The following is a 17,130-nucleotide window of genomic DNA, read 5'->3' on the forward strand; positions in this document are numbered from 1 at the left end:
AAGGCATCTGATATCTAGTATTTCAAACGGAATACTGTTTTACTTCTTTGTCTCTTTTTCTTTATTGTATTGTTTACTTCAGCAAGCTTCTACAATACATAATATCCATCTCTCTTCAAAAAATATCATTATCAATAATAGTGGTCTAGTAATTAAGTGGGTGTATAAAATCACAAATATATGGCATGATCAGGAAGGAAACAAAAACAGTGCATGCATGATGCGAGGTTTGTTTGTTCTTCTACTTTTCCTGAGTATTTTCCTTCAATTAACCGAAAACAAAATGGAATCGAAATTATTCAAACAAAAACCTGGAGCGCTATGCATAAATGATAGAAAACAATAGAATTCAAAATCACGGATACAAGTTTTAAAAGGTATTGTCAATAATGGGAATGTTCGGAATCTGCATACGGTATTTACTTCTAAGGATCCATTAGAAAACTCACATCAGCCGATTTGTAAATCATTGCCGCCAATTGCAAATTCTACGAAAAACAATTCAAAACCTAAACCGATGATTAGGATCAAAACCCTAGAGGCGACAAAAAGACATACCATTTTCCCTTGCGAAAGTGGATCAGTAGCAAATGATAAAATGCCTAAACTGCGAAAAGAAAGATCACCAGAAGAACCCTGTAAAAAGTTTGGATCATGTGGCTTTACATCACAATATTCAAATAAGCAGTACTGTCATTGTGATGATGACTGTCAAAGTTACAATGATTGTTGCCCCGAGATATTACTCAATAAAAACTTTTCCCTAAACAGGTCAAATCACAGCAACCAGTTTCAGTGCTTAGGAAATGGAACCTCCAAGTTATATGGGATTATGGTAACAACGGGTTGTCCCCAGTCAAACATAGACTCCAAACTAGAGATGCTTTGCTTGAACGAAAATATTGGACTAACTGGACCATGGGTTTCAGATGGAAAAAATCGGATTTACAAAAATATGTATTGTGCAATGTGTAATTATGTTACTACGTACACATTTTTTTCATTGGCAATTCGTAATATTGTACATTTAGAAATAACAACTCAGGCAAACAAAACACAAAAACAAAAACTCGAACTGAGCAAAGAAAGAAAGGTCGTCCTTGAATATATACCTCCTCATGGATTTAAGTCTAGATCGTGTGTACTTTATACAAAAGTTGAAAATGCATCAGACACTTGTAAAAGTTACGGTTTGAACCCGGTTATGACAGTATCCGGAATTTACAGGAACTCCTTCTGTTCCATTGATAATTTGAATTGGATTAAATGTGCCAATAATTTACGAGATTTGAAAACACAAATTGGTTTGTTTCCGATGACGGTTTTGTTCATATTTACGCAACGTGATGAATCATTACCAGAATGTATAGAAATGGTAAGTCGTACATACTAAAGATAAACAAAATAAATAAACATGATAAAGCATTTGAATAATGTATAATAAGTTATGTTCTATAATGTGCAAGATATAAATCATATTTCATCTCCCCTTCCTTCTCTCTGTCTCTCGCTGTTGCTTTGTTTTTGGTGATAAATACTTTTTTATGACTTTTTCATTTACCTTTTCTGTTCATTATGCTTGCGATCAATGCTATATACATCTGAAATATTCGAACTATTTATTTCAAATACTGCAAACGAAATTTATTATATGACATGGATATGTTCAGGCTATGTAATCACCGATAGATCATAAAACTGATAACCAAAGGATACAACTCGTAAATAGCAAACACGTCCCATTTACACAATACCACTTCCAATTCCCGATTGTCTCCATCATATTCCCAAGAGGATTCCCAATTTCTGATAAAAAAAATTTCTCAACAGAATCACTAATACACTTTCTTTATTATATCATAACGTAAAGAATTTATTTTATTTATTTATTTTCTTTTTTATGTATTTTAAATTATTCAGGATTCAAAACTGATTTTAATTAAATTGAATATCTTTTTTTATAAATATTTTTTTTTTAAATTGCTCCCCGATTATTTCCATTCAAATTACTCATCCCTGTATTAATCCCTATACCCGATCCCCAGTTCATGTTCACCACTAGATCACAGAAAAGAACGATGGCACTCCCTTTAAATACATTTTAAAGTCAAATAACGACACACAAGCGCATTGATGACCAACACTGGCATAAGAGCGAAATTCTTACTTTCAAACGAAGTATCATGATGCAATCACAACAGACAACTTGGAAACAATTAGAAGTCGACAAATGTAGCTTAGGGCAGCGAAAAATCACTAAAATATGCTTCATTCAAAATTTATTTGCTGAAAATTTTGAATTTGATCTTAAACTTTATACACTCCTTGAATCTTTCACGTTTCCCATTTTACTGTTTGTGCATCGTTTATCGTGCGTTCACACTTCGTTTTGCGTTCGTTTTAACGCACCATGAATGCACGATAGAAGCGTTGTTTTTTTTTTTTTTTTTTTTTTTTTGTATTATTGTATTATTTGCTATTATTAATTTATATATTTTCATTAATTCAATTTTCTATTTTCCCTCTCGTCATTATTTGTAATATTATAATTCTTCGTCTTTCGTCTATCGTGCGTTTAAACGCACGCTTTGAGCGTTCGTCTATCGTGCATTTAAAGGCACGCTAGGAGAGTTCGTTTAGCGTGCGTTTAATGAGCGTTTAGCGTGCGTTTAGGTATCGTGCGTGCGGAAAACCTCAAGGAGTGTATCACAGAGCAATAAATCATGCAAAGATAAATATCGTAAGACTAACATTTGACTGCACGTCGAGTAGCACAGCGGGTCTTTCAAGAAACAGTAATTTATTCTTGTCACCAGCATTTACCCCTGAAAAATCTTCTGGGAACAATTTTTTTCCCTTCCAATCACGGATTGTGGACGCAATTATATGTTTAAAAAACATTTTGCACAGAGAAACAATAGAATCTGCAATAGGATTGAATGTCAGAATGGATATGGTTAAATTCAGTTTATTAGTCACAGACGCCCTACAAGGACCAATTAATATGTCCTAAACAAATCGTGTGAAGACATTTTGTGTTTTTATGTAGGATTTCGATATTTGACATGAAAGTTGATTTGCTCAAGACAATGTGTCGCATATAATAAATGGTGATTTTCTGACCTGTAACTTAGACCTCGACGTCAAATCAAAGATTCTGCATGACATATTCGTGTCCGGATTGTAACTTTTTTATTTAGTATTTTAATGCACTTTCATATTGGGTGTGAGGCCAGGGCAGCCCAAGACGATGTGTTGCATTAAATTGTTTGTGACCTTTGACATTCAATTTTGACGTTAGGTCCAAATTGATGATGTTATGCATGACTGATGTACATCATCTTAACCACAGTGGGCCCAACAGAGATTGAATCCATCTCGGCGATATCTTATTTCATTCAATTTGTACCAAGCTTTCTGATTGGTTGGTCCTCTTTGCGAGAACCAGGTTATTTTGTATAACCTATTTTTGTACTGTGACGTCTTTAACGTTGATCTGCATTCTGTAATTCAAAGAACCCAAAATACAACATTCTGGTTATGAATTAATTCTGAAGAAACACTCCACATAAAAATCATGCAAAATGTGATTCGTGGCTGGAAAACCTATATATTTTAATTTTGGATATTTGGTTTTAAATGTCATAGTAAACAGAATGTAACATGTGGCTTTTTATATAACCCTAGTTCTTATGAGATAAAAATGATCTAGAATATACTGTGGAATTCAATATTAAGGGATATAACTCCGTAAAAGACATTGTAATATAATAGTAACGATTGGAATCTCCATCTGAATTATTATAGACATGTAAAGCAACTTAATAGCAAAAATAACAATATGTAGCCTTCTTATGGTGGATCGTAATTACGCAAATTTGCATGATTCTAACAGAGACAGCTACTTAATATTTAAATCCATCAGGACTTGAATTACAGGGAATGGACGTCAAGTCATATCTCGAAGCGCGAGATTCGCATTTCCAAATTGTATATTATAAAGGTTCCACAATAATCCTTAATGGTATTAAATGATTAAATAATTCGCTCAGTTAATTATGCATTGTGGTAAATGCTCTTCTATTCTATGTAAATTAGTGATAATGATTTAATTTGTTAACACTTCAGAGCGAAAATACATTACTTTCTCCGTTTACTAGAATATTTGAATGCTTGTTTGTTTGAATGCCATGATAGGGTGTTTATTGTATGTTTCAGGGCGATGACATGTGTCTTGGAAACGAGATCTATAGCAACTACCTCGCCAAGACATCTCATAGGGCAATTATTAGTGGTATGGTACAGACAGACATTTTAGTATCACTTGTTAAAGTATTTTTCTGGTCCCTCCATATTCGACATGTCTCTACCGTGTTTTCATTGTCTTCTTTCTATGCCATCTCTGGAAATCAAACTGAGGTTTATTTGAATGGAAATATTGTTCTCGCAAAAGAACTGTATTGGCCAGGAGTAGTGAGGTATGAATCAGAACTACAAAATATGAAGAGAAAAGTTCTAATTACAGAACGTACTACTGGTAAAGATGTACAAATTGAATTCCTGAAAACAAATCAAAACTATCCAGTGAAAGAAAAAGTCGTGTTCGTGACATGGACAAGTGATGAATTAAATACTTTCCAATCATTTTTGTCTGACATCGAGTCACGTGTTTTAACAGAAATACTTAGATTATTTATGTCCAGACATAATCATTAATATACATCAAGGATTTCTTGATAATACTTTGGCAATAGCCAGTACTAAATGTCTTTATAATGAAACTTCCAGCAAAACCGACTGGATATACTATGCTAAAGTAATCGTTACCTACTGTGGTTTTTCCTTGTCCGCTGTCTCCCTAATTTGTTTAATAATTGTTAACCGGAAAGTTGGCCATCACAATACCATCGCAGGGGCAAATTCTGAAAACGTCTATTTTGCGCTTTTGATCTCGTCATGTTTGTTTAATGTTGGCATTGGGCTAAATGGCAATTATGACGCATGCAAAGCAATAGCGATTGCATTGCATTATTCTTGGTTGTCAGTTTTCTCCTTTCAGTCAATTACTGTTATTTGCATTCTGTATAAAATTAAGACGTTTGAGGCAAGCAGTTCGAACTTTCATAAGGGCACGGCATATTTAAAAGTTGGTTTGCGCATCCTGGGCCTTTCTCTGCCGCTACTATGTGTTATTCCTCTGGTATTGCTTAATCATTATGATATTTTGTTTTACTTTAGTAGCCAACAACAAAGTGTTTGTTTTCCTACTGCTTTTCCTGCTAATCTGATTTTTGTTGTTTCACCAATTACCCTTTCTATTATTGTTAGTATCGTATGTCTCCTCCTAACAATAGTTCACATTAAAAGGACACAATCTGTTTCCATAAGATTGTCAAGATCCAAGTCATTTAGCGAGGCATTGGTCTATGTTAGATTCTCTCTACTGTCAGGGTTACCATGGATATTTGGAATACTGGCTTCAGCTGTCGATACTGACGTCTTGGATTTCATTTTTATTTTACTTTGTAGCTTTCAGGGGGTTTTCATCGTCATCTGTAATGTAACAACTCAAGGTTTCAGGCAAAGAATATCAAATTTGAGAAAACCAAGAAAAATACAAACCTGATAAGTTATAGACTAATGTGATGTGAACTTATTATTCTTTTTGTTAACTACAGTAAACTCAATAAAGTTCCCATCCTTGAATACAATCGGAAAATTATTTTTTTAAATGTAAAATTTAGTTCCTTTGTACGTAAATTGATCTCTATGACAATGATATAAGTATGTTATCGTTAAACATCCTTCTAATAATCAGACACGCGTTTGAACGAAATGACATCAGTATGTGATCGTTAAACATCCAAATGATCATCCACGAATTTGAACATAATATGATATCAAAATGTGATCGGTAAACCTATTCGGGAGCGTTTTTGGTTGTATTATCCACTAGTGCATGCAAACTGATGTCCAGAAAAAGCATCAATATCCGGTTCGTACCTACAGATTCAGGAGCTGAAAAATAGCATTATGGCAGCTTCATTAGCGTATAATGAATGAAATTAAAATTTAATTTAAATAAAAAAGAAAGAAAGAAATTGAAACAGGATGAAAAAATGAAAATGAAAAAAAAATGTTCAAATACGTTTCGCTTTCTATAGGTATCGTAATATTTTCCAATGCAACACAATTCGGCCATATACATTTCGGACCATATCAATTCGGAGCGATTCAAAATATACACCGTATTGAGGTTATTAAAATAATAAAACATGGCTTACAAAATGAAAGATGGTATGGATTCATATAATTTTCGTGAGCTTTCCGGGTTTTCCCCTGTCTCAGGTGACTATATGTAGATTTATGCCCAACAAATAATTTCAAGTACTATTTTCTCCTCGAAACTAGGTACTTCTGTATGATATTGCAAGATGACAAAACAAAATTATCTTTCCCTTTTTCTGAGGATTAAGTGTAAATTTTTGAAGAATTAATCAAAATGGGAAAAAACCGATACGTGCGATTCAAAACCCACCGGTCTACATATATAATTTCACTCAAGAATTTGACATCTGCCCTTGAAATGTTTATTTGCAGTGCATTTCAATGAAATCATAACTTAGTTTACAAATTTGTTTTCCTTTATACCGATGGTGCTTACAGTCAACTTAGATTTTCAAACTTTGGTTTTTTTTTCATATCATGTTTCACCAACTCCCTGATTCGTACAGAAGCTTACAAATTAACACGGTGCGCATGCGTCGCCAGAGTAAAACCTAGTGCATGAGTGAAAAAAATTATTACTTACTTTACACCGAATCAAACTGTTTTGAAAACTACTAAAATACAGTACCTGAACCGATCCGTGCAACAAAAATTGCGATCGGTCATCGATCACCGATCAGTTTCCGGTCAGTCATCGATTCGTCAAACCGATTCATTCAACTGGTGATTGCATCACGTGACCACAGAGCGGTCAATGTATTTTACGGTTTTTGTTGTTTTCTTTGTCAACTGTACATATATTTATATAATGTAATAGATATAAACATCAATTTATACTTTTATTTTACATTTTTTTATTTAAAACAGATCTTACGTCATTTTACATAACAAAACTGCGATCAGATCGGTAACCGGTCATCGATCCGTCAGTGTTCAATCAGTCAACGGACATCGATCCGTGAAATCGTTGTGTGGATCGATTCAAGGACTGTATCATATTTATTATACGTATTGCTGTTGAAAAATGTTTAAGGTATGACAACAATCAAATACTTACATAGACTACTTTTCAGCGGAACTGTCAGAAGAGCCGGCTCTATAACAGTTCTAAAAGTGTCATTAGAACAATTATAGAGCCAGCTCTTCTGCTAGTTCTAGCAGGACTGGCTCTACGAGAACAGTTCTACTAGTACAGTTGGCTCTGATAGGAATGACAGAGCTTGTCCTAGAATTGCCGGAGTACTGTTCTAAATTTGTCATGGAACTATTCTTCTGACAGTTTCCGGACAGTTTTGTCAGAGGTTAGGATTGATTACATCTTAAACTTGCATAACCTAGGTGTTTCTAGAAAAACAGAGGACGCTTACCCTACCGGTGCACCTGGTCCATGCTCCCAGTTTTTAGTGGAGTCCGAGTTGCTAATTTACTTTTGTTACTTTGTATGTATGATTTAGTAACTTTATGTTCTTTGTTGTGTATATCTCTTTTCTATGTCTGGTCTTTGTCCCTTGATTACTCTAAACAAACAGAAAACTGCTTCACATTTAGTTTAATAAATGAAAACACCGAATTTTTGCAATTGGCTTTTGTAAAATATTCATCTGGATAAAGACAAGATCTATACACGATGAAATCTTTTATTTCATCATTAATATTTTACAGTAAATAAACATAACTTTTTTTTTCTTCAATAAAAAGAAACGAAGAATTGTATAACAACTCATCATTTGCACATTTTCTTAGTAACTTTATTCTTAACAGGCAGATCCAAACGGGACGGGTGTCCCAAACGGGTATAAATGCATGCATTAAGTTGTGTCATTCAAGAATTTGGTATTGTTGGCCCCTTGTGCTCCTTCCTTTTAGATGATTTTTCTGGATTGGTCATTGACCGAAACCGTTTAGATTTAATTACATGTAGATTAATAATTTCCCCATAAATCCTATATGAATAATAATGTTCCCCCTTTCCTTCTTTGCGCTTTTTGTCATGTATGAGAACCTCGATGTACATGTATGTCTCTTCCACTTTTCTGGTGTCTTTGTTCGGCTATCTAACTTCTTTTCATGGTGAGTTAGTGGACCAACTTAAAAAACTTTTTTGGGTCAAGGTGACTGCATGCGTATCTGGTAAAGTATTTCTATCAAGGAAGCTTAATAAAATGCTAACCTTTCGTCAACATGACCTACTTGAATGACAGTTTTTGAATTATGTATAACCATTAAAATATTTTGAAGTTTACTTTTTTCTGTTGGTAATAAGCTATATTTCTGTTATAATGATATTGTATAAAAGATATTTGATCTTATATTAAGTATTGTTTTGTGTTGTTTTGCTTTGTTGTATTTTTGTTTTCATTTTTACATTAAAACTGTTGATTTCAAAAACATTTGTAAACCTAACATTGATAACAAAAACATTTGTACACCTAACACTTATAGCAAAAACATTTGTAAACCCAATACTGATAACTGAAAACATTTGTAAACCTAACACTGATAACAAAAACATTTGTAAACCTAACACTGTTAAACAGGAACGTATGTATACGTAATATTGTTAACTAGAAACATTCTTGTATTTCAATCCTTATTAACATTAATTTCTATTAGCTGGAAGCATGTGTAAAACCCAATACTGTTAACTAGAAATATGTGTAAACCTAACACGGATAACTAGAAATATGTGTAGACCTAATACGGATAACTAGAATTATGTGTAAACCTAATACGGATAACTATGTTTGTTTGTTTGTTGGGGTTTAACGTCCGAACAGCAATATTTCAGCTATATTCAGACGATGAGCATGGAATTGATGATAAAATGAACATGAAATGATAATGAAATGAAAAAGGGATGGGAAACAAGGACAATGGGGTCGACAAATTTTGATTGCCACTGGAAATAGGGAGAGGTGGGTAGGGTCGGGCAATTTAGCCTCCTGTGGCTGAGCCCTATGGTTCCTACTCCGGGAGAATACCACAGCAGGGTCCTTTAACGTGCGAGGAACGTGGCATCTTTCCCAACACGGTGCACCACTATGGTTTGCGGTCAGGTTTTCCGTATTATATCCCGAAAACCCCAGCATGTAACACACCAGGGGTACCCCCATTCCACCACCTGGGGCACACATCCCAGTTGCTCTGTGGGCAGAGCGCCCTAGCCCCGGCTAAGGTTCTGAGCACTATTAGTCGCCTTTTACGACAAGCTTAGCGCTGCTGCAGGCCTATTCTTTTCATACCCGGACCTGCACGGGGCAATACGGATAACTAGAAATATGTGTAAACCTAATACGGATAACCAGAAACATGTGCAATCCTTATAGTATTCACCGGAAACATGTATATACCTTATAATGTAAAACGGAAACGGTAATTTTAAAACCGGAAACGTGTAAATCTTTTTAAACATCACGCTTTCAGTTGTAAAACTTGGTATTTTGTCTTTTTCGAACCAAATGTTAACTCCAAATAGGTCTGATTGTAAGCTGTTTTGCTGTGACTGTCTTCTGTATGTAAATATATCAACTATTTGTAAACTAAATGTTATATATGAGGTACATGTAATATGTTAAATGTCTCCACAAAATAAAGTAATTTTGAATTACATGTAATTCAAGTCTTATCTTCTTCGCTCTGTTAACTGTACATAAAAACCGGTGACACCATGTCTAGTTAAACGTTCTATAATCGAATACCAAAAGAGAAGAAAAGAGAAGTCTAATAAAACAGAAACAGAAATGCAAATGAAAACTCAATTTTGTTATTGTTCCTAGCAGGTTTGTTCAGTTAATAATTCAATCGTACATATATGAATACACAATTTTCCCGGAAAAGTTCTGATAGTTCAACCAGATCAATAAAGGAAAGTGGTTAGCATTAATTTACCATGAAGAAGTATCAAATGAACCCGTTAAGAAATGAACACCAAAGTGTGTATTTTTTACCAATTAAAATGAAACTACATAGATTTATAGTAGCAGCTTGAAATACAAAACTACAACAATTGACCTAATTTCAAGTACATTTTCCTCATGAGCTGATTTGTTTATTACATGCCGATGATACATGTACCTATTGTAAATACCATGAACATGGTGGATGAAGGAGTAAGTAAGAGAATCAAGACGATAGCGGAAATCAAAAGAATGTAATTCCAGGACAAAGGCAAGACATAGAACACAGACAAACACAACAAAGAACATAAACTAACTAAAATGATACATACTAAGTACACTGTAACAAAATTAAATGAGCAACTCGGACTCCACTAAAAACTGAAAGCCTATGGACCAAGTTCACTTGAAGGGTAAGCGTACTCTGCTTTTCTAGAAACACCCGCCGAGTTGCTCATAAAAAGTCAAGTTCGGGGTAGATAAAAGAGGAAAGGAAAATGTTGAACAAATTAGATTTCATTATGCAGATGGATACACCGAAACGATCCACAAGTACATGATTACGACCATAAAACATCTGATACGTAGTGATAACTTTAATTTTGTAGCAACATGACCATGTTCCAGAAGCCTAATTGTAGTAAGAAGTCTAGCGCGATACAAAAAAGTCTGCATAGTTACGGGAAGCTCTTACATAACGTATGAGTTGTGATATGAAAACTCCGTAAGCAGGTGGTGAAGGGACGATGCCACAGATGAAAGGAAAGATGGCAATACGGAATGTAAAGTTATCGCGTTTGGTGTAAAGTTTGTTCAATAGTTTTTCCTTCACCTTCGACCTCTAAATAATTCTAATCATAAGATTCTTCATGCATATAGCCGTTTTTGATTGGAAGAGAACGTCTTGGCCAGAAAGTTCATACTTGCATGCACTTCTTTAGATCGTTAATACATGCATATATATATAAACGCCAGTCAACCAATATGGCGAATAGGTGATTCGGTGCATATTATTTAAAACACATTAAACTTTTTTTTAAATACAAGTATGGACACAGACTGGTATATTGCCTGAAAGACAAGTATGCGCACACACTGGTATTGCCTGAAAGGCAAGTATGCGCACACACTGGTATTGCCTGAAAGGCAAGTATGGACACAGACTGGGCTTGCCTAATCATATTCGGCTGACTTAAATGTGTTTTCATAGGCTGAAAAGCAAAATAATAGTAATCATGATACACTGACTGCCCAAGTGCATAAAAGGACAGTGATATTCAGTGGCGATTCGAGGATTTCAGGATATTGGTTGTTATGGGAATTAAAGTCCTTTGAAAGTGTGAAAAATAACTTTTAGCAGTTGAATACACCTTAAAAATGAAGAGTTCCTGCAAAAAATTACAATCAAAGAAATGCTGAAAAAAACAATATTTTCACTTTTCCCGGCAGACAATATAACGATAATCTCGTCTACATCAGCAACTTTTGTTTAAACTGAAGTAGGTAGACCTAGGGTAAGGGACGTAACTCTTGAAATCAATGATATGTTTGTATCAATTTAAATTTCACCAAAGCCTTTCAAGCTTTTCTTTGAAACAGAATGAAATCAGTCCAAGTTACTTTGATGCTTACATAAGATTGATGTAAAACGATGAATACAAACGTTCCAATGTAAGAGTCATGTCCCTTACACTAGGTCTACCTTCTTAAAGTATGAAACAGGGATCATTGCTCTTTATATTTAAATAGACATAAGAGAAAATATTACATTACCATATGGTTTACGCAATAGGAATAACCCATTCTTGTTCGACATGATGAAACCATATAACTTGTGTGAACAACTGCATTTGGGAGTCTGTACATGCAATACAAAACATCATATTTTCTCAAATCAAAGATAAAAAGATAAACGAAAGTTTCATTAAATTCATTTTGGTAGACTAAGTGTAGAAAGAGTAAAATTACATGTCAGAGATGGGTACCCGTTTGTTGGAAGGAAGGAAAAACGCACACCTCTATCATTTAAACCCCTGCTTTTAGTAGGGGGTATATTATTGAGAATTTCTCCTCTACTTTGCATAGAGGAAACGGGGGGAAGTTATTTGGGTTACGTTTTCAGAGTGGTGGTGGTCCAATTGCGGATCCCTGAAACTAAGGTTAGTTTATACATCATAGGTAGGACATATACATTACAACATTCTTCTTTCCTGAATTAAATTTAAAGGAGACCAAGATCTCACATTCATTTGTGGAACATTACTTGGTCATATTTAGGATTGAATATACATGTACATGTAAGACGTAATGTGTGTATGTTTGGTAAGATTTGTTGTTTTAAATCTAGAGTCTCAGTATTTTTAATTTAACAGAACCGAATTGAGATTGTCCTCAAATTCTTGAATTTCCGTAAAAAAGATCAATTTCAAGCTTTCTGATTGGTAGAAATTTAACTTGAAGACGACTTTGAGGAAGATCTCAGTTTGAGATTTTTTATGAAACTGGACCGGTTGTAGTAAATATATATTTAGTTACATGAAATAAGAAAATTTCTGTACTGAAGTTTTTTTAAATCTCAGAACTATCAAAGAAAGTTAGATGCATGTACATGTAGATGCACTAGATTACATTGAGTTACATGTATTGGAACTTTTCATGCATACTTGTATAAAAGTTCAAAGCAATAAGTTAGAGCAACTTTTCTGAAATTTTGTATCTTTAACAGAAAGAATGACAAGAATATTGTAATACAAGCAATCATTTATTTAAAGCAAGCAATTTCAGTTCATTTCGTCAGCATTTGTTCTTCAGAGACTGCAAAATTAATAATGCGTTTCGCTTTCAAACGGAACGTTCATGGCTATATTATCAGTTTGGTTCTGCATACTTAAGGCAAGAAAAAGCATCAATATCCGGTTGTACCTTCATTTTCAGGAGCTGAAAACAGCATCAGGGCAGATTCATTTCGTATACTTTGTTAATGCTCACAGTGGATATATTTTTCAAGCAGTTATTTAATTTATGTGTTGCACAAGTCAAGTCATGACTGGAGACTGTAGTAAATCGTCAATCACATATGAGCTTGTTGAACTGTTGCGCATATATGACTCGCTTTTGTTTTTCGAAAACTATATAAAAGACAATATTTTTCCACCAAAACCACTTTGCAGAAAAAACGTCATCCACTCTATAGACATTTATGAAGAAAACAAGTGGAAGCATGGCGTTGAACAACGACCTGATCTGCAGCGATACGTTCATATTCATACCAATTTGCCTGAACATATGCGTGCTGTTTCTTTACCATTTATGAACTCAAAATTAATGACACTTGTCAAATTAGGTTCGACTCCAATCAGACAAGGCATGTGTTACTTATGTCAACAGACATTGTTAGACATTATGTACTTAGTTACGAACAACTTCAAGATATTCGATATGTGATGTTTCATAAGGTCGTTGATATGTACCTGTCCACGAATCCGCAATATATTCTGAACAGCATAATGGTGACCTGGTCGTGTCAATGTTGAGTGGATTCACGAGTACCATGAACGCGTTATCGTTCGATAAATGGGGTCACCTCATGTGCCATTTAGCAGAATATGTCACAAATATGAACTCAACTTTTGCGTATGATGTTTTTCACCACTTACTTAGATGATATATACTATTATATCACATGAGCTACATACATGTAAAATGTATTTTATTAATTTGATGTCTGTAATGACAATTTAATTCCTGTATATTATGATTACATAGCTTTTTCTGTATTATAGCTAACTTTGTTTCTTAAATATAGCAAATCTTCAAGCTATGGAGGAAATAAAGATAATCAATCAAGTAATCAATCAGATCGAATTGACTAGGTGACAGTCTTAAAATTCATCGATTCAATATTACATTTGGCTAGAAGAGCATATTTCCAGACGCTGAATCATGTTTACATCAACGTCTATAAAGTACCTTAAATTAGTATTTAAGTGTATGTGTTCAACTTTGTAAGAATCAGGCAAAATGGGAAAATCATAAACTTGCATGTCAAAACCCCACCGATCCGACAATGTAATACCAGTCAAGAATACTTTCCTTATTTGAAAAGGCCGTTATTTGATCTCTGCATCGCTGACTTTGCGCAGAAAATTTCCAAAATAATCTGTGAAAAATGAGGTTTTTGACAAAGTTATCTGCCCTTGGAATGTTTATTTTAAGTGGGTGCATTTCAATGAAATTGTAACTCAGTAGTCTAGCATAATATAAAAAATCTTGTCTGTTTTTTCTTGATTCTGGTGGTGCAAATATGCAAAATGAAAGTTTTTTAATGCCATATTTTACAGGCTACCTGATTACTACAGGGACTGACACTTAACTGTACAATGTTCCTTTCGATATAGTCGTTTTGACAGATTCATATGTAGAAATGATAAATTAGTGATCTTCACAACTCGCTACTGGATCATTTTTAAAGAACCGAAATTTTGGACACTCAGGGGCTTTGGAAGGTATTGGACAAATATGGGCCGGCTACTCTGCCTAATCATACTTCTTGGTTATTATATTTTTTCTTTAGACTTTAATTTAATTTTGTAATTCAAATCTGTATTCGGGTTCGTTTAGGAGCTCTTGTTTTTTCAGTATGTGGGTAATTTTTATATACAATCTTCACTTTATCCACTTTTTTGGCGAACTTCCAAGTGAATATAATTGGGAAAGCGCTGAAAAAAAAATTGAAATAGCATATCAAACTACACAATGATACATGTACAAAATAACAATTTTTACAGAATAATAAATCTAATTATTGCCTGCACAAAGACACTGGATGGTCATCATAACAAATTTGGCGTTTATGTGCAAATTTGCATCTTATTCCGAAGTAAAATAAAAAAACATCCTGCTTTTCAGGAGTGGATTCAGGCGGCGGAGTGGCGGGCGTGTGCCCCCGCCCCCCCCCCCCCCCCCAAAAAAAAAAAAAAAAAAAAAAAAAATTGCAAAGCATGGGATGTCAGGCGGTTTTAGGTTGAAACTTTAATTTCTCGCTAATTTTACCACAGAAGAAATCTACATTGTTCCCACTCTAGAAGAATATTTCAAAAAATTAACCTAAAAAATTTTAACTGTACGCCCCCCTCCCAATCTGAAATCCTGTATCCGCCCCAGCTTTTTTAAAATGTTTTGAGTCCGCACCATCTATTCGCTTACATATATACGTGTAGTGTATTTTTTGTTTTACGATCAAGTATATATATTGTCAAGATCTCTCGTACGTACGATTCATGAGAACATACTCGGAGTTTAACTGATATTAGTTATCCTAGTTCGACGTTAAAAACAAGAAAACTTAAGAAGTACAAGTTGTAAATTCCGACGACACCGCTAGCCAAGACTAATTGACTTGTTTATTTTACAGGTGCAAATTATTTACCTTGATATAATTCAGTGACAAAATATATTTCAATTAGCCAAAACGTTATTCTCTCTTAAAAGGTTTCGATAGGAGAGAATGGAATTTAAAAACTTGGAAGATTCATAAGGATAATAGTAGAAAATCAAATTTATCAAGTGATGTATCGAATAGTGTGTTGTTTTTACGAGAAATATAAATAGTTTTAACTGTGTGTGCTGTGTAATTACATGTAAACATGGCAAGCCAAATCAATACTGTAGCTGCGTTCGAAAAATCAGTGTTTGCATTTAGTATTCCTCTTTATAATGCCTTGGAGAAAAAAGATAATGTATTTTTTTCTCCGTACAGTGTTTCTGCAGCATTGATGCTCCTGCTACTTGGAACTGATGGAGAAGCTAAGAGTGAGCTAGAGGCTGCATTAAACTTACAAGGCGTTACCGGTCTTGAAAACCACAGAGGTTACAATCAACTATTTAAAAAACTGACATCTTGGTCGGGAGAAGGAATTTTGATTTCTATTGCTAATAGAATTTTTTCGAAGGAGAATGTGAAAATATGTCAGGATTTCAGTCGCAATGCCATGGAATTTTACGACAGCGAGATCGAGATGTTGGATTTCGGGTTTAAAGCAGAGGATTCTAGACTTAGAATTAACGCCTGGGTCGAGCACCAAACAAAGGATAAAATAAAGGACTTGATACCACAAGGACTGATTAGCAGCAGCACCATGATGGTCCTAGCAAATGCAATATATTTCAAGGGTGACTGGGAACTGAAGTTTGATGCACGTGCTACAACAAAACAGCCATTTTTCATCGATGATCATGATTCTATTGAAACCGAATTGATGTTTAAAAATACTAATGAAGTTAAATCGGGTGAAAGCGAAGAGCTTGGCTGTAGTTGTCTTCAACTTCCGTACAAACAGGGAACTTTTTCAATGTTTGTTATGCTTCCGAATGAACGAAAGCCCTGTATATATCGAATATTATAACCAACAATTAAAAGCAATTGTAATATTTTAATTTTGATATAAAAACAAGGAAAAAATGTAACTACCGTTTCCCCCAATTGTTGCAATGAAAGTAGTTTTGTAATGAGGCTTAAATGCCAAATTAAGATTATACGAAATTGACAGTGCGAACTCAAAAATGGATTGATTAATTGATTGATTGCTTGATTGATTGATTGATTGATTGTTGGGGTTTAACGCCCGAGCAGCAATATTTCAGCTATATTCAGGCGATGAACATGAAATGGATGATAAAATGAACATAAAATGATGATGAAATGAAATATGGGATGGGAATCAAGTATAATGGGGACGAAAAATTTTGATTGCTACTGGAAATGAGGAGAGGTGGGTAGGGAGAATACCACATTGAGGTTTTTTTAACGGGCGAAGAATATGGCATCTTTCCCAACACGTTGCACCACTATGGTTTGCGGACAGGACTACCGAGTTATGGCCTAACGACCCGAGCATGTAACCCCTTTCAACCACCTGGGGCACACAACCCATTTGCTCTGTTGGCAGAGCGCCCTAGCCCCCAGCTAGGGTTCTGGGCACTATTTAGTCACTTTTTTACGACAAGC

At 34.5% G+C, this 17,130-nt stretch overlaps 1 protein-coding gene across 1 annotated transcript; it reads left to right on the forward strand.

Annotated features, from left to right (window-relative positions):
* Positions 1-15,318: 15,318 nt before the first annotated feature.
* Positions 15,319-16,528, forward strand: LOC148610528 (serpin B6-like). The gene has a single exon (XM_088543202.1). The coding sequence runs from the start codon at positions 15,770-15,772 to the stop codon at positions 16,526-16,528; it is 759 nt and encodes a 252-aa protein (XP_088399328.1). The 5' UTR covers positions 15,319-15,769.
* Positions 16,529-17,130: the final 602 nt, after the last annotated feature.

The sequence above is a fragment of the Perna viridis genome, chromosome 8, assembly GCF_037379345.1.
Source record: "Perna viridis isolate PV_CMFRI_1.1 ecotype Kerala chromosome 8, ASM3737934v1, whole genome shotgun sequence".
Taxonomy (NCBI): Eukaryota; Metazoa; Mollusca; class Bivalvia; order Mytilida; family Mytilidae; genus Perna; species Perna viridis.